We start from the raw sequence: 18254 nt of genomic DNA, 5'->3' as shown, positions 1-18254 counted from the left end.
CCAGAGAGTCGCAGGTTCAGTTCCATTCAAAGGCACATACCTTGGTTGTGGTTCGATTCCCAGTCATGGTTGGGGTTGTGGAGAGGCCACCAATCGATGTTTCTCTCTCTCTCTCTCTGTCTCTCTCCCCCTCCCCTTTTATCTGAAGATCAATGGAAAAATATCCTTGTGTGAGGATTAAAAGAATAAATAAGTACTTCTGTCCCGGCTGATGTGGTCAGTGGCTTGAGAATCGTCCTGTAGTCCGAGAGGTCCTGGTTTGATTCCTGGTCAGGGCATGTGCCTGGGTGTCTGGCCCTGCAGGAGGCAGCCCATCGTGTCCCTCTCTCACATTGATGTTTCTCTTTCCCTTCCTCTCTAAAAAGTCAATAAAAAAATATTTTTAAATAAGTACTTCTGTAAAACGGAACTAGTACTTTTACTAGGCCTGATTTATCTGAAGTTAAACTTTTTTTTTATCCTCACTTGAGGACATTTTTGCATTTACCCTCAGATAGAGAAGGGGGGAGAGGGAGGAAGAGGGAGAGAGAGAAACATTGATGTGAGAGAGACACATTGAGTGGTTGTCACCCACACGACCCCAACTGGGGCGGGGACAAACTGAAACCAAGGTACGTGCCCTTAGCAGGAACCGAACCCAGGACTCTGGTTTGCAGGCCGACGCTCTAACTGCTGAGCAAACTGACCAGGGCAGACTTAATATTATTATTTTTAATATGTTGTTATAATGATGCTTATTGAGTGCTAAAGGCAGTGTCCTAAGTGTTTAATCATTTCTTTTTTTTTTTTTTTTTTTCTATTTTATCCTCACCGAAGGACATTTTTTGCATTTATCTTCAGATAGAGCGGGAGAGAGAGAAGGGTGGGGAGAGAGAGAGAGAGAGAGAAACATTAATGTGAGAGAGACACATTGAGTGGCCGCCACCCACACGACCCCAAATGGGGCCGGGAACAAACTGCAACTGAGGTACGTGCCCCTAGTGGGAACTGAACCTGGGACTCTCAGGTCTAAGGGTCGATGCTCTAACCGCTGAGCCAAACTGGCCAGGGCCAAAGTTAAACTTTTAACAAATATTTTATGTCCTGTACTTACTGTTGTAATACTATGTATGTTTGCAAATGATTGTGTTGGTATTTTGGGGATCTTTTTGGAGGTCAGCGTTTAGGAAACACTGATTTGACGTAGGTATGTCAGGAATGTTGGCATCGCACAAATAGGTTAAACGATTGTAATTTCTGAATGGAGGAAACACTTGAAAGGCTGCTTTTAAAATCTAGGTGGACAGAGTTTTTGGAGGGAGAGATTGGACGGGGAGCCTGCAGAAGAAGGGTGGGGGCAGTTGTTCCAAGTTTGGACCGAGGACTGTGGGAGAACTCACAAGACCCTTCCAGCAAGTCCAAGGGGACTTCCTCTTCCCACTACGTGCAGTGACCACACTTTCCTTTTTTTTTTAAATCTTCTCCCGAGGACATTTTTCTCTTTATCATCAGGTAGAGTGGGAGGGAGGGAGAGAGAGAGAGGGAAAGAGAGAAACATCGGTGTGAGAGAGACACATCGACTGGTTGCCTGCACGACCCAACCAGGGCCGGGGATTTACCGCAACCAAGGTACGTGCTCTTGACCGAAATCAAACCCGGGACTCATTGGTCCACGGGCTGATGATTTAACCGCTGAGCCAAACTGGCCAGGGCTGTTTTTTTTTGTTTTTTTTTTTTAAATCGTCACCCGGGGATACTTTTTTCCATTTTTATTTTAAGATAGAATGGGGAAGAGAGAGAGAAACATCCATGTGAGAGAGACACATTGATTGGTTGCCTCCTGCCCGACCCCGACCAGGGCTGGGGGACGAACTACAACCGAGGTGCAGGCCAACGCTCTACCGCTGAGTCAAACCAGAAGGGCTGATTTTTTTTTAAGGGGACATCTATCTCTTCTTACTGTCTTTCCTGTCATCTGTGGAAAGATTTAAACATTAAACATTAAAAGTGGGAATTTTTGTATCTCTGAAGGGAAACCCTGTGCTCTAGTATGAACCTCAAGTGATACAATTATCCATCTCTTTAAGGAGTATGGTGTTATTCTCTCTGTTCACAAAGTCTTGTCACTAAGTTTTCTTTTTTATTTTTTTTTTAATCCTCACCCGAGGACATTTTTTCGATATTTTGTTCAGATAGAGTGGGATGGAGAGAGAGAGAGAGAGAGAAACATCGACATGAAAGGGACACATTGAGTGGTTGCCACTCACATGACCCAACCAGGGCCGGGGACAAACTGCAACCGAGGTACGTGCCCCTAGCAGGAACCGAACCTGGGTCTTTCCGGACTGCAGGCCAACGCTCTTAACCGCTGAGCAAAACCGTCCAGAGCACTAAGTTTTCTTGATTAGCAGATTTTTAGCAGTCAGAGCTTTTGATTTTATAAACATTTAAATTTAACTTTCTGTATTTGAATTTTCACATGTTCAGTAACATTTATTGAACACCAATAGCACTGTTTTATGAAGGTTGTTGTACTTTTTAATTCCTCTTTGAAGACCATTTTTACATTTACATGCAGCTGGTGTCTCTCAATAGAGCCATATTAAGCCCTATTTGTAGGAGTTGCAAACTACTGTCAGCACTGTGATCAGGTTGGTCTCTTTCCCCGCAAAACTGCAGTATGTAAGATGTGACTATTGAATGAGGCTGAAACAAGCTTCCTGAAAGGTATGGATGTTTTGTTTATAATGAATACCTTTGAAAAGTGTCCATACAATGAAATACAGTATAATACAATACAATGAAAGATTAGATGTTAACAGCATAGTAAAAGGCAATGTAATTCTTATTTTGGTTTAAAATTATGAAGATAAACATTTTCTAACATTTTTTGACCCTTTACTTTGTAAATACCAGGCACATGTTTAAAGGTTTTTCCTGTGTTACTTTATTTAAGGCTCATAGTTTCCCCCTTTCACGTGTGCCTAGGGGTGTGGAGATGAACTGACACAAAGCCGCACAGTAGAGTCAGGGTCAAATCTAGGCAGTGCCCCGGAGCCTGCTTCCTCTCACGTCTACTTGACTGTGGTGTCACTGCTTTGAAAATGAGCATTGGCCCAGCTGGAGTGGCTCAGCGGATGGAGCGTGATCCGTGGACTGAGAGGTCTCAGTTCGATTCCAGGTCAGGGCACGTGCCAGGGTTGTGGGCTCAGTCCCCAGTGGGGGGCATGCAGGAGGCAGTTGATCTGTGTTTTCCTCTCACACCGATGTTTCTGTCTGTCTCCCTTTCACTCTTTCTAAAAAATCAATAAAAAATAAAAATGAGCCCTGGCCAGTTTGGCTCAGCAGTTAGAGCATTGGCCTGCAGTCTGGGGAGACCCGGGTTTGGTTCCCACTAAGGGCACGTACCTCGGTTGCAGTTTGTCCCCGGCCCTGGCTGGGTCGTGTGCGTGGCAACCACTTGATGTGTCCCTTTCACGTCGATGTTTCTCTCTCTCTCTCCCTCCCACTTCATCTGAACAAAATGTCAAAAAATGTCCTTGGGTGAAGATAAAAAAAAATAAAATAAAAATGAGCATTGGGCCCTGGCCAGTGTGGCTCAGTTGGAGTATTGTGCTGTACATCAAAAGGTTGTGGGTTCGATTGCCGGTCAGGGCGCACCGATGTCATGGGTTTGATCCTTGGTTGGGGTGTGTGTGGGAAGGCAACCCATCGGTGTTTTTCGCTACATCGATCCCCCCCCCCCGAAATCAATAAGCGTGTCCTCGCCCTCCGACTGGTGCTGGGATGCTGTGACCAGGAGTGCTCCTGGGCAGCGTGAGTCAGGCTGGATGGAGGGTCCTTAGAGGTGAAGGTGGGGGCCGGCCGGATGCTCCTTTAGAGTCAAGGCTAGTGAGGCTTTTTGCTAGAGGAAAGTTACATTCCATTCGTTAAAACTTAGTGTAAGAGCCCTGGTCAGTTTGGCTCAGCGGTTGGAGCATCGGCCTGCCAACCAGAGAGTCCTGGGTTCGGTTCCCACTTGGGGCACATACCAAAAAAACCCAAAAGAAACTTAGTGTAAGAAATTGTCATTTTTGCATTACAATGAAAATCTTTTGTATTTGTGATTTTAAGTCTTTCCATCATCCTAAAGGTTGCTGTTTTTTACATTTTTCAGATCTAGGTCTTCGTACTCGAAGAGCGTTGCTCTTTCTGCTCTGTGCTCTCTGTGGCCTGCTGACACTCTAGCAGGCGCCTTCGTCCACTTCATGTCCCTGGTACCAGGAGAAGGGGTGGGGGGGAAGTAGGTGGGGCAATGAGATAAGAGCTTGAAGGTGTGAACATTTTTACGAGCCAGACGTACTCCCGGTACTCCGGTACTCCCGGGACTTTTGAGACCTGACGAAAGCTGTGGCCCTTCCCAGAGAAGTCAGCAGCCATGTCCGTGTGCCGTTCGAGAGCCTCTGGTCTAAGCATAAAGTGTTATTCCACAGTCTAAAAAGGAAGTCTTCAAAATAAGTGTTTTTACTAGTGGCTCCGAAGGATGGGAGATCTTAGACTTTGAACTAGTGGGTGGCTGATTGAAGCTGCTTGGCACCCAGTCTGCCCTGAGGGAAGGAAGTCTCCTGGGGGAGCAGCAGCCTCAGCGAATGCATTTTACTTCCCTTTGGAAGACACTGAGTGTAGTCTTCTGTGTCAGCAAAAGACACCCCTCAGGGCATGGCCATCGGACTCCATCGAGGGGCTCATGGTGGCTCTGCTCATCTTCTCATAATCTGTACACGGGGACCTGTCATTACGATGTGCCTCGTTCTGCCTCTTGCACTTGTGCGAGTGTCTTAGGGACATCCTACTGACATAAAACCATTACCCTGATAAAGTCGTTTTTAATTTGTATCTCACACTTTACTTCAGTCTTAGAAACTACTACCCTGTGTTCTATTTTGTTTGACTGCTTAGAGATAATGTGTGATTTATGTAACCCACCGGGGTTTTAATTTAAAACAAGTTTTAAAATGTCAGAGTTATAAATTCTTCTGAAAACCTTTGCCTCTTCTCTAGGATTGGCAGCCACCGTTTGCATGTGATGTCGACAAGCTTCACTTCACCCCCCGTGTCCAGAGGCTGAATGAGTTGGAGGTAAGGTGTCCACTGCTGTCCTGGTGCCTGAGCCCCAGGGCTGCCGTGAAGAGGCTCCGTCCATCACAAGTCTAGTGGTTCTAGTGAGACTGAAGTATGGCAGATAGCTGATAATCATGGTAAAGAGAACGGCAATGAGTCCTTTGTAGCAAGCCAATTTTTATTAAAAACACTGATTTTGTCACTTGTTGGCCTATTCACTCATTGAAATTCTTCTCAATTTAGGTGAAACCACTAGAATTTAGGTTTTTGGAAAGAATGTACTTTGAGAACCATCTAAAGGAAATTCCTCAGCTTTAATTTACTTCCAAGTACAGATCTTCACTCCGGATTTAATGACACTTTAATTTACCAAGGATTGAGCAGGGGATTCTCTAAAGAGGTCATTTTCCTTCCGTCCCTGTGCTGCTGGGCCCTAAAGTACAGGCTGCATAAGGTTCGGGTACTGGTAGCATAGGAGGTGGGTTGTTTACAGTAATGTTTTGCTAATCTGGTTTTTGTATTCAACCAAGTGATTTTTTTTTTTTTTTTAATGCTAAGCAAACATCATTCTTAACTTAAATGGAACGTGTGCCCACTGGAATTCTGTGGACAATGGTGATGATAGGGTCTAGGGTATGTATTTTCAGGTTGAGCTTGAAGGATAGGAGATGGGCACTAAGTTTGAGGTCTTGGAAGGTCATTGGGAATATCTGAACACTGCTCTCAGTTCTGGTCTTTCTTAAGTTAAAACTTCTAAAATTCTGACATTTTACAAGGAAGGAAAAGAAAAATGACAAAACATTTTTAAATGAATTGTACGCAACGGTAATCTGTTAAAGGAATAACATTTAAATTTCCCTGGTTTTCTTTGATCTTTAAGTTAGGACTTATTAAAGCTTATATAGAATCACTGTGGCCCATCTCATTTTAGAGTTGTGCTGGAGCAGATAAGAAAATTTGTACTTTGAGAGAAGAGGCCTTTAAAGTCCCTAACTTGTAAAAAGGCTGGAGGGAGGGGAGCATGCAGAGATCACTTGTCGTGCAGTTTTGACCAGTAACAGCAGGTGTTTGCAGTACTTCTTCGGTGACTACTCCAGAGGCCTGCTCATGTTCTGCGAGGGTTTAATGGGTATTTAACTTTTTGCTGGCACATAGCAGGTGTGGAGTTAAATTTTTGTTGAGTTAATATTTAATTATTTAACCAGCTTTATTTTGTATATTTTTGGTAGTTTCTCTATTGAATTCAAGTGGTATTGCACTTAAATATTGGAAGAATTCCACAGGCATAGGTAAAATGCATAGGCAAGAGCTTTAAAATAACATTAAAACACAACTCTTTGTCATGTAGGCTCAAACCCGTGTAAAATTGAATTTCCTGGACCAGATTGCGAAGTACTGGGAGCTGCAGGGAAGCACTCTGAAAATGCCACACGTGGAGAGAAAGATCTTGGACTTGTTTCAGCTCAATAAGGTGAGAGGCGGTGGCCCTCTCCTCATTGAACAGTTGTCCTGACGGCATGGATGGATCTTCTTGCCGTAAAGCACAAACTCAGTGGTTTGAAATGTGTAAAATGAAATTCTTCATTTAGTTTAGTTCATTGGCTGTTATTTGGTAGGTCTTGAAAGTCTTGTGAAATATTTTTCTGCCAACTTTTTTTTTTTTTAATTTCACAATGGTCTTGTAAGATCCGCTCTCTATTTTATTACAGATAAGGCATCTGACACTAAGGGAGAAAAGTGACCAAGCTGAAAAGGCCGAGTCACGATTAGCACCTTAGCTCGAGTGTCACGGTGTCTGGGGCCTGCCCTGGTGCCACGCACGGCCGCCGTCCTTCTCCTTAGCTTGTGCGGCCTTTTGAGGGTTACTGATTGAACCTTTTCTTTATGAAGAGATTTCATTGTTAATCTAGTCTTTCCTCCCAGAAAATCTTGACTGCTTTAGGGAAGTGGTTTTTGGGAAACACAAAATGTTTATGGACTATGCTCTCAAAAGCGGTGTTTTAATTTTCTAGCTTAAAAACAATAGTGCAGCTCTGGCTGGGTGACTCGGTTGGAACGTCATCTCGTACACCAGAGGGTTGCAGTTCGATGCATAGTCGGGCACATACCTAGATTGTGGGTTTCATCCCTGTTTGGGGCATATACAGGAGGCAACTGATTGATGTTTCTCACATCAATGTTTCTCTCTCCCTTCCTCTCTAAAAAGGAAAAAAAACAATGAAAAATCATATCCTCTGGTGAGGATTAAAAAATATATTCCTAAAAAATACATATGGCCCTGGCCGGTTTGGCTCAGTGGTTAGTGTCAGCCTGTGGTCCCTAGAGACCCAGGTTCGGTTCCTGCTGGGGGCGCGTGCCTCGGTTGTAGTTTGTCCCTGGCCCTGGTTGGGTCATGTGGGTGACAGCCACTCGATGTTTCTCTCTCTCTTTTTCTCTCCCCCTCCCTCCCAGTCTATCTGAACAAAAAGTGGGAAAATGTCCTCATGTGAAGATAAAAATAATTAATAATAATAAAATATATATATATATTTCCTTTTGGCTTAGAAAATGTATTTTTAGCCCTGGCCGGTTTGGCTCAGCAGTTGGAGCGTCGACCTGAGGTCCAGAGAGACGTAGGTTCGGTTCCCACTAAGGGCACGTGCCTTGGGTGCAGTTTGTCCCTGGCCTTGGGTGGGTTGTGCAGGTGGCGGCCACTCGATGTGTCCCTTTCACGTCAGTGTTTCTTTCTCTCTCCCTCTTGCTGTATCTGAACAAAAAATGGAAAAAATGTCCCCTTGGGTGAGGATAAAAAAAAAAGAGAGAGAAAATGTATTTTTAAAAGATTACCTTAGCTAAGAACATTTTGTCTTTGGAATCATACCTAGGCACGAGGGAGTTAGAAGTGGTTTTCATATAGGTGTTTCTGATTTCTTTTAACAGTTAGTTGCAGAAGAAGGTGGATTTGCAGTTGTTTGCAAGGATAGAAAATGGACCAAAATTGCCACCAAGATGGGGTTTGCTCCTGGCAAAGCTGTGGGCTCCCATATCAGAGGGCATTATGAGCGAATCCTCAACCCCTACAACCTGTTCTTGTCTGGAGACAGTTTGCGGGTGAGTATTGGGGCTGGCCATAACCAGTTTTATTTCACTGCTTATTGGTTCATTGTCTCTGTGGGGAATGAAAGGGACTTGATTATATGTAGAAGACATTGTTTTGCGAATTATTCTTCCAGAGTTTTTTGTTGTTTTTGTTCTGAGAGCAACCATACTTAGGTGTTTGTTTTGGGAATAAGTAAGGTTGTAGAGGAATTAAATACCCCTTTGCTGTCAAAAGCTGGAACCTGTATTAATTTTCCTCTGCACGTTTCTTCCTCTCAGCGAGGAGCTGGTCTTGTCCACGTGTGTGGCTCACGCTTCTGCACCCACCTGCTGGGCAGAATGTGTTTCTGGTTGGCCCAGGGAAGCACAGTGTGTGGATGACTTGCCGACCTGTTCTGTTTTGCCAGATGTTAGAAATAGATTTTGTTAGATGATTTCTGGGTGGTGGTTTTTTGTCCTTCTGCCGTTCTCTGGATCCCTTCTACAGATGCTACAAGGAAAGAGCCAGTGTTGTTGGTGAGACTAGATGATGGTAATGGTTCCCATACAGCCAAGAGTTCTAGGAGATTACTATTTCAGTGTATCTTATTCCCAGTGTCGATGATATATACACAATATACCCTTCAGTAGTTGCATTTTGGAACCTGCTTTAAAAAATGCTTGTTGATGTTTGTGGATTCGTTTATGATGAGGTGGGAATTCATCTCAGATTCCGACGTCACTATGTTGTACTGGCCTTAAACACCCTCTTTCAACAAGCTTAGAATCAAAATATAAAGAAAAGCCAAAGCACGATGAGACTCTTCTCTGATGAAAACCAAAGTTATAAGTGTGGGCTGCCTAACCTGTTAACCTTTGCCTGTGGACTAGACTACATAGGAATCCCTAGTAAAGGAGAAGACTTGAGTCAGATGAGCTGTCTTCTCAATTCAGGTGATACCTTTTAGTAACAGAACATTGCCACTTAACCTATAGGATTTCAAATTTTAAAAACCTACTGGATTCTATATTTTGTTAATCTAAACACTTTTAAGATATGAAATATTTTCAGTATGGGAAATTAATTTTTAAGGGACCTTTTTTTTAAATTGGACATTTGATTAATTGACAATTACAAGCAAGGATAATTACAGCCGACTCACTGGGAATGCCTTGAGCCTGCTGTAACCTGATCAGCAATTAAATGAATTGAAGCAATACCATTCACTTGCTAAAAAAATTTTGTGGGGTACAGTCCGGAAGAAATGGCTCCTCAGTTTACAACACACCCAAGAATTCAGGGTCATTGTGACAAGGGACACAAAACTTGTGGCTTCCTGTGAACAAACACACACCCTATATGTGTCCCCCCTGTACCTGTACCTTCTCACGGCTGCTGGTCAGAACTGATGGGATAGGGCTCAGTGTTGGAAGAAAAGCGGTCGTCTTTAGTTGGGTGGGGGGATTTCTATCTAGAGCTTGTCCAATTAAAAAAATTTTTTTGAGCTGCTATACCTGTGTGCGCGCGTGTGCGTGTGTGTATGTATGATTGCCACCTGCAGGCTTGTGTTTGTGTTTGTTTAGATTTTAAAAATTGTAGGCCTGTTAATGTATGTACATAAATAATTGTTAAATATACCTTTAAAGAGGTCAGTAAGCCCTGGCCGGTTTGGCTCAGTGGTTAAAGCGTCGGTCCCCTGACCAAAGAGTCATGGGTTTGAATCCGGTCAAGAACATGTACCTTGGTTGCAGTTCATTCCTAGCCCTGGTTGGGGTTCTGTGGGAGGCAACCAGTCGATGTATTCCTCTCATGTCGATGTTTCTCTCTCTCTCCCCCTCTCTATCTCCCTCCCTCCCACTCTAGCTGAAGATAAATAGAAAAATATCCTTGGGTGAGGATTAGAAAAAAAGGTCAGTGAAGTTGTTTAAGATTAAAAAAAGATGGGAAATCCACCAGTACAATTGTGTTTATTTCCAGTGTCTGCAGAAGCCTAACCTGGCCACAGACACGAAGGACAAGGAGTACAAGCCGCACGACATTCCCCAGAGGCAGTCTGTGCAGCCCGCAGAGACCTGCCCCCCAGCCCGCCGAGCCAAGCGCATGAGAGCAGAGGTGAGAGTTGCGCCGTCCGACGCTGGGACTCTCCTCCGCAGCTTGCCCTGTCTCCAGCCCTGCGAGCCTTGCACAGGGTGCCGTGTGTGTTCTAGCTTTTACGTTTGGGGGAACTGGGATGTCAGAAGGGTGAGGAATCCAAGAACCCGTGTAGGTTCCTGCTGCCTGGACAGACACCTGCCTCATTGTTAACGGAGCCCTGGGAAGAAAAGGCGCTCACTGATGTGTCTGGTCAGCTGGTCACCCTCGTGAATCAGGCGGTGTTTACAGGGGTTAAGGCTAGGAGGCGTGAGGCTTGGGATTTTTGCTGAGAAGAACTTTTTTTTTAACAGATTAGAAGATAGTGAAAGCTATTTTTCTCATGTTTCCTCAAAAGGAATGTGGAATCTATGGCAGTCATTGGTGCTAAGACAAAAAAATCACACAGCGTTGGGAGAGGGGGAGTATTGAATGAACATGTAAGATGAAATAAACATGAAACACGGGAGGTTGGGGCCTGTCACTCGAACACTTTGCTGCTGGGAGAGGGAGAGGTGCTGGGCCTCACCTCAGGGGGAGGCCACGGGTCCCTGGCTGGACGGGCACCTGGGGTGTGAGGAGTCAGTGGTGCGTAGAGTGCGAGGGGCGTGCGACCTGGGGAGGCTCTGCACTGGTGATTCCCAGCTAGTCTCCGGTCATTAGTGATTGTGGGTGAGAATGAAAAATAACCATTTTGTTTTCTGATGAAACAAGTGAGTCAGAGAACTGTTTTTACTTAGATAAGATGGAGATAGGAAGAATCCTCGTGACTCCATTTTTCTGAATTGAGATGGCCTCAGAATAGGAAAATGTGGTTATTTGAAGCCTGTTAGTATGCGTAAAATTAAAGTTTCATTAGTCTAAAAATAAGTTCTCGTTTAGACACATCTTGGTCTTTAAATGTTTAAGACATGCCCTAGTCCTAGGTCTGCCTTAATGACACGCAGTGGTGGCGATAATCGCCCTGGAAGAAATTCTGTGAGCAGCGGACATCCTGAATGTGCATGGACAGACACGGGGAATGTGATCAAGTGTCGTTCACAATTACAGACCACAAACATTGTTTCACTTTATCAATAAGTATTAGCACTTGGAGAATTAATGGATGTGTGTCAACTATGAGTGAACAGTGATGGAAATGGAGACTGGCTCATGTCCCTCGGCGATAAGGGAATCCTGAACGGTCTAGCAGCGTCAGAAGAGTAGTGTATAGTGAGCTGATTAAAAGAATTAATAGAAAAACGGAGTTTTCCACAAACACTGACAGACTTTGGAAGAAGCCAGGAAACACGTCCAGGCTTGTGGAGTCACTCTGGGGTGTCACTGCTCAGGGTCTGGCTTCGTGGTGACCGAAGCAAGAACTGGGAGAACAAGAGCTTGCTCACACTTCAGTCTTAAGGGTAGAGAGGAGGATATTTTGAATGTCCTATTAATAGAGTCAACTTACAGGATTATAGTCATCTTGAGAATCCAGTTGGATTTTAGAAGATGTATTTGTTTTTAAAGGAAATATTTATGTATATGACAACTCTTTTTAAGGCCATGAATATTAAAATAGAACCAGAAGAAACAACAGAATCCAGAACTCATAATCTGAGGCGTCGAATGGGCTGCCCAGCTCCCAAGTGTGAAAATGGTAAGAAATTTTATCTGTCAGTAGGATGGTGGTGAAAGGAGATACATTTTTTAATTAAGAAAACATGGGAGCAGTTATTACCTTGTAATCACTGGGCTAGGCTTTGAGAAGTAAATCTTCATACATCAACGTCCTTCAAATAGTGCAGTGTGACCCAGAACAGGAGTGAACAGAGAAATGTGGGCACATTATTGGGCGTGGGATTGAGTTGTACCTTCAGTGTGGCTCAGCAGCCTCCATCGAGAAGTGGTCAGTGAGAGGCATTGGTGTCTCGGACTGACTGACACGTTTATTTCAGCTTCGCAGGCAGACCTGCCTTCTGAACTTGAGCTGTAGTTGAGATTGCTTGATGTCGGTTTGGGACTCTCAAGAGAAATTCTGTATCCTGTATAGGCAGGCTCATACAGATGAAAGAGTCACTGAGATTGGTTGTTAGTGATTGGTGAGTTAGCCAAAGATGGCACAGTATAATGAAGTAGTTTTTAAAAGTACAGATCTGCCCTGGCCGGTTTGGCTCAGTGGTTGTGTCGGCCTGCGGACCAGAGAGACCCGGGTTTGGTTCCCGCTAAGGGCACGTACCTTGGTTGTAGTTTGTCCCCGGCCCTGGTTGGGGTCGTGTGGGTGGCGGCCACTCGATGTGTCTCGCACATCGATGTTTCTCTCTCTCTCCCCTTCTCCCCCATCTCCCTCCCTCCTGCTCTGTCTGATGATAAATAGAAAAATGTCCTCGGGGGAGGATTAAAAAGGAATAATATTAATAAAAGCCTACAAACCTGAGCAACCTCTCAAGTTTGCATTTTGTCACAATCAGTTGAACATAATAACTGGGTGCTACTGCTGCTACAGTGCAAAGAAACGTGATGTATGTCTGTCCTGTGTGTGTGCTGGGAGGGAGGTGTGAGGTAAGGGAGCTGAGAAAGAACAGAAAGAGCGAACATGGATTACTTCTTGCAGAGAAAGAAATGAAAAGCAGCATCAAGCAAGAACCCATTGAGAAGAGAGAGCACGCTGTAGAAAGCGAGAGGGAGAAGCCTAAGAGTCGACCTAAGAAAACCACCAGTGCTGTGAGTAGACATCTTTCAGCACATTTATCCCAAGTTTATACTTTTATTTTTTTAATTCTCACCCGAGGACCTCCTTGCATCTGTTTTCAGATAGGGAGGGAGGGAGGAACACCAACGTGAGAGAGACACATTGAGTGGTTGCCACCCACATGACTCCAGCTGGGGTTGGGGATGAACCACAACTGAGGTACGTGCCCTTAGCGGGAACCGAACCCAGCACTGTCCGGTCAGCAGGCCAATGCTCTAACTGCTGAGCCGATCTGGCCAGGGCCCCAAGGTTATACTTTTGTGCCTTACTTGGGACTGCTTAGCTCAGTGTCTGACAGTGAAAAGACCTTTTCAAGTCGGTTTATGGCATCATTTATAAGTGAGGAGGTGCACGGATGCCCGAGGAGGAGAGCAGGAGCATCGGGCACTGACGGCTGCTCTGGACAGTTGAGCACTGCCTGGCACAGTGAGCTGGGTGCCACACAGACTTGCTCATGTATCACAGGCTCACCTCCAAATGAGCTGAAGGCCAGATCAGAAATCAAGCGGATGGCCTGGCTGGTGCGGCTCAGTGAATGGCGCGATGTCCCATGGACTGAGAGGTCCCAGTTCAATCCCCAGTCAGGGCAGGTGCTCAGGTTGTGGGTTCAATCATCACTAGAAGGCAGCTGATTGATGTTTCTGTCACATTGATTTTTCTGTTTCTCTCCCTTTCTCTCTCTCTAAAAAAATCAATAAAAACATATTCAAAAAAATCAAGTTGATGTTTTCCAACTTTCTAGCTAGGAAGGAGAAGGGAGAGGAGTGGAGAACAGGTCTTGGCAGTCTGTCACCGAAGGGGGAGTGTGTCATTTGAAGCAGTGGAGGGGCTGGATTATACCTCCGATTCAGTTAATTCTTAGAATTTCACAGTCGGATGGGAGCTCATGTCCTCTGTTCTGTGCCATGTCCATGGCTGCAGGTGGACCTGTACGTCTGCCTCTTGTGTGGCAGCGGCAGCGATGAGGACCGCCTCCTCTTGTGTGACGGGTGTGACGACAGCTACCACACTTTTTGCTTGATCCCGCCCCTCCACGATGTTCCCAAGGGAGACTGGAGGTGTCCTCAGTGTTTGGCTCAGGTGAGAATGAACAGCAGAGGTGGCGTAAGAAAAGTCAGAGTGTTTTCCTTTGCTTTGAGACTTAGTCTTGGGAATTGACGATGATGAGGTCCTTAGGGAAACTGGGTTGGCTCTCAGTGGAAAGGGGCTTGGACATGCGGCCGCAGCTTTGCAGGGGCCAAGAGGCAGAACCAGGTCTAATAACTGCACTGGAAAGTGTTCTCATTAACTAAACACTGTGCTCGGCAGAAAATCGTAAACACGGAATGACTATTAATACTTTGATGTATGTTCATCCAGGCTTTTTTCTATGTTAAATTTTAAATGAATGGAATTATGTTATGTAAGCAATTTTAGGAATCTGCTTTTTTCATCCATATAGGTAGGTAGGTAGGTAGCTAACTAGCTAGCTAGCTAGCTAAATAAATAAATAAATAAATAAAATGTGTCTTCTCTTTTTCCTTCTCATTTTGGTCAGGAGTGTAGCAAGCCACAAGAAGCATTTGGCTTTGAACAAGCAGCCAGAGACTATACCCTTCGTACTTTTGGGGAAATGGCAGATGCATTCAAGTCTGATTACTTCAACATGCCAGTCCACGTATGTACATGCATACTGCTTTGATTTAGGGTTTTAATAACTTGGAAAAGGTGGGTCTGGAGACAGATTTGAGATGGGACTTACCTGAGAGAGTGCACAGTGAAGCCTTTAATTTGTTCCATGGATTAACATTCCACGGGCTTTAAAATGCATTCCAGTTTTTTATTTGATTTCTCTAGAGATGGGTTTTCCCGCACAAATTGTACCACAACAGCCCAATATTAATGTACGAAGTCTCCAGTAATTTAAAGAAAACTTCACAGAATTTATTGAATGACCTCGTGTGTCACTTACAGTGTGTGCATTGGAACACATTTACATTTTGTTAGGCTGTTGTGAGTTATTGAAATTCGGGTTATTCACTGCGAAGCATGTTGTATTCAGCACTTATCATCCCATGAGCACATCAAAATTAACGGTTTTCTACCATGATGCTGGCTACGCACTGCGAACGGGAGTGCCACAGGAAACACTGCCTGCGTGTGGATCTTGTAGCTGGATTATATACTTGGGGTGATTACTGATGTCAGATGAGAGTAATGCATTTTCTCCCACTCTGACCCCTACATCACATGCGGGCCCTCAGCAGTGTCTGAGTGAACCTGTTTTCCCTGCCATCACTAACATTAGCTGTTGTTACTTCAAATGCTTCTTGTTATAATGGGATTAAGATCCAGATGACGCTCTGTGACTTCGCGGCTCTTTGGACCCTTGTGCATTATTTCCCAAGCCTTTGCTCTCCCAGTCCTGGTGACTGTACATGACCTATCCCAGCTGCGGCTGGCTCTGTATCTTACTTAAACATGAGGACTTTCGAGGGTGGCCATTGAAGTGACTTGCTCTGGACACAGACTCACCACAGACCTGGGACCCAGTGTGGTGGCCCCGTCCTGCAGCTGCAGCCATCGTTGTTCTCGTCTGTGCCCTGTGCATCCTCTCGTGCGTGGTGCTCAGCCAGGGTGGGGAGGAAGGGGCGGGCGGGCTCAGCTAACGTGGCTGAGCACTGAGTCATCATCCAGGCTCAGCCAGCCGTATGGCTCTTCTCTCAGAACAGAAAGACATCTCCAGTTCTTGAGTGGCAGTGTGCTGCTTTCCTCGAACCCCTGTGCCAGTAGTGGGCAGGTGGTGGTAGGAAACACTAATTCTTAGTCACTTATTACTCTTTTAGTTATTAAATACCTTTTGAAAATAATGTTCCCTTCTGAATGAACGGCCTGGAATCAATTGTGCAACATAATAGAGATGATGTTCTTTAGGGTGCTGTCCTGTGATTCCTGTCACTTAGCTTATCTAGCCGGATTGTCATTGGCATTTTATGTCTGAGGAAATGCATTTTTTGCTCTTGTTAATGGTTTTGTTTCCAGATGGTTCCCACAGAACTGGTTGAAAAAGAATTTTGGCGCCTGGTGAGCACCATCGAGGAAGACGTCACGGTTGAATACGGAGCCGACATCGCCTCGAAGGAGTTTGGCAGCGGCTTCCCTGTCCGAGGCGGGAAGGCCCGGCTTTCCCCTGAGGAGGAGGTAGGTGCCAGTGGGAGTCACCTACATTTTGAAGGGACCTGACAGTTGAACACATCCTTGACCTAATGGGCGTAATGCTGGATTAGTAGCAGCCTTAACTGCAAAAAGTACATGTAGCTTGGAACTTGTGTTATTTATTCAGTTTCCATTTTGTTGCCTTGAAATGATTTATGGTTAATTTCAGAAAAATCTTTAATTATCTAGTTTTTAATGATTTCAAGAAAACCCACAGGAGAATTCCAGTCCCAGCGGTGCCTCTGCATTGTGACGACGTAGGGAAGTTGCGAGCCTCCCTTGGCCTCAGATTCTCTGACATTGTTTCTCTCTGAAGGAGATCTGAGCGATTGGGACCAGCCTGCTTGTCTTTGAACTGGAAGGTTTGAGTCCATCATTCCCGCACTAGTAGGCTTGTGGAAAGGTTTCCGTTCCCATCCTAGTGAGAAGGCAGGCTTTTTTGGGGGAGGGGTAAACTTTCTTTGAATCTAACATATGCACAGGAAAGTACACAATCATATGTATACAGCCTGATGATTTTCACAAACAATACACTGTGTAACCGCACTGGAAGAACCTGGACAGTGCCGCACTCCCTGGCCGCTCCCTCACTACCTTCCCTGTCCCAGGACAGCCACTGCCACCCCAGCCTCCAACAGCACTGTCCTGACTTGTAACGCCATCAACGAGTTTGCCTCTTTTTGTTAAACTTTATATAAACCGACTCATATTGTCTGTACTTTTCTGTAGCCAAATAAAAAGCAGATGCAAAAACGTGCACTGTGAGCCCATGTATGTATGTGTGCTGTATGAGTCCAGGTATATAGGAATGCTCTGTGAGGCCACGCGTGTACGTGTGCTCTGTGAGGCCAGGTATATACAGCTTAAAGGGGCAGAAGTCACACAGTGACCCCCCCCCAACATTTTTATTTTGAAGGAGACTATTTTCACCCATCTTTTTGAAAAAATTCTAAAATGTTGGCATGACACGGCTAAACCTTTATACTTTTTTTACGTTCATATTTTTAGGAATATCTTGACAGTGGCTGGAATTTGAACAACATGCCCGTGATGGAGCAGTCTGTCCTTGCTCATATCACCGCTGACATCTGTGGCATGAAGCTGCCCTGGCTGTACGTGGGCATGTGCTTCTCCTCGTTCTGCTGGCACATTGAAGACCACTGGAGCTACTCGATCAACTACCTGCACTGGTGAGACGCTCCCGGAGCTGAGGGGTGACGTTCACGCTTTTGGAAACTGCCCGTCTCAGAAGTGTCCTAACTTTTTTTTATCCTCACCCGAGGACATTTTTGCATTTATCTTCCGGTAGAGTGGGACGGGGAGAGGGAGGAAGAGAGAGAGAAACATCGATGTGAGAGAGACACATCGAGTAGTTGCTACCCACACGACCCCTACCTGGGCTGGGGACGAATTGCAACTGAGGTACCTGCCCTCAGCGGGAACTGAACCCAGGACTGTCCAGTCCATGGGCCGATGCTCCAACTACTGAGCCAAACGTGCCAGGGTAGATATTTGGACTTTTAAACTCTTAAACCAAAGCCATTTTTCTCGAATGTGCCCGCCCTCCATTTCCCTTCTTTTCTAAGTACAAAAATATTTGAAAATCTGTAACTCACTTAAACCACAACACAAGGAATTGAAGGATGTACCACAGAAAGAGGTAGCTGTCATATGTTTGTAGAGTATCTGTTCTGCTTCCCTAGCAACTGTCCAGGCTCTCAGCTGTAAACTGAGGATTGCATTTACTGCACCTCACAGGGATGTTACAAGTTCATTGGTTGACAATTTAAAGTGCTTTTAAGAGTAAGAGCTCTTTAGAGTTGCTAATTACCTTATTAGTGTTTGACTTAACCTTAGCTGTAAGACTGGACCAGGGAAACGGAGGGTGGAGAGCTGCCATTCCTCGTCAGACTAGGACATTGGTAACCATGCATCCTGTAGCTAACTTGGTACCTGATTCTCAGAAATTCTAGAGTCCTGCATTTTCCCAAGGAACAGACCAAAGTGGAGAGAGAGGACAGGGACCTCAGATAGAAAGCCCCATGTTTGCCCTGATGCCTGAAG

The 18254-nt window shown here is 45.1% G+C and overlaps 1 protein-coding gene and 1 non-coding gene across 2 annotated transcripts in view; both read left to right on the top strand.

Annotated features, from left to right (window-relative positions):
- The window catches only part of KDM5B (lysine demethylase 5B), a 59532-nt gene that overhangs the window by 14534 nt on the left and 26744 nt on the right, over positions 1-18254 (top strand). Inside the window, exons 2-11 of the mRNA XM_036277367.1 lie at positions 5020-5097; positions 6428-6550; positions 7999-8169; positions 10115-10249; positions 11807-11903; positions 12858-12967; positions 13917-14075; positions 14533-14652; positions 16017-16175; positions 17199-17380. Of these exons, the coding sequence (XP_036133260.1) occupies positions 5020-5097; positions 6428-6550; positions 7999-8169; positions 10115-10249; positions 11807-11903; positions 12858-12967; positions 13917-14075; positions 14533-14652; positions 16017-16175; positions 17199-17380 (1334 nt within the window). The remainder of the gene's footprint in view (positions 1-5019; positions 5098-6427; positions 6551-7998; positions 8170-10114; positions 10250-11806; positions 11904-12857; positions 12968-13916; positions 14076-14532; positions 14653-16016; positions 16176-17198; positions 17381-18254) is intronic.
- LOC118640802 lies at positions 9376-9500 on the top strand. The gene has a single exon (XR_004961456.1). It is a non-coding gene; the product is annotated as a small nucleolar RNA SNORA11 (small nucleolar RNA).

Source organism: Molossus molossus, unplaced genomic scaffold, assembly GCF_014108415.1.
Source record: "Molossus molossus isolate mMolMol1 unplaced genomic scaffold, mMolMol1.p scaffold_m16_p_23, whole genome shotgun sequence".
Taxonomy (NCBI): domain Eukaryota; kingdom Metazoa; phylum Chordata; class Mammalia; order Chiroptera; family Molossidae; genus Molossus; species Molossus molossus.
This window is presented reverse-complemented; position numbering and strand designations above follow the sequence as displayed.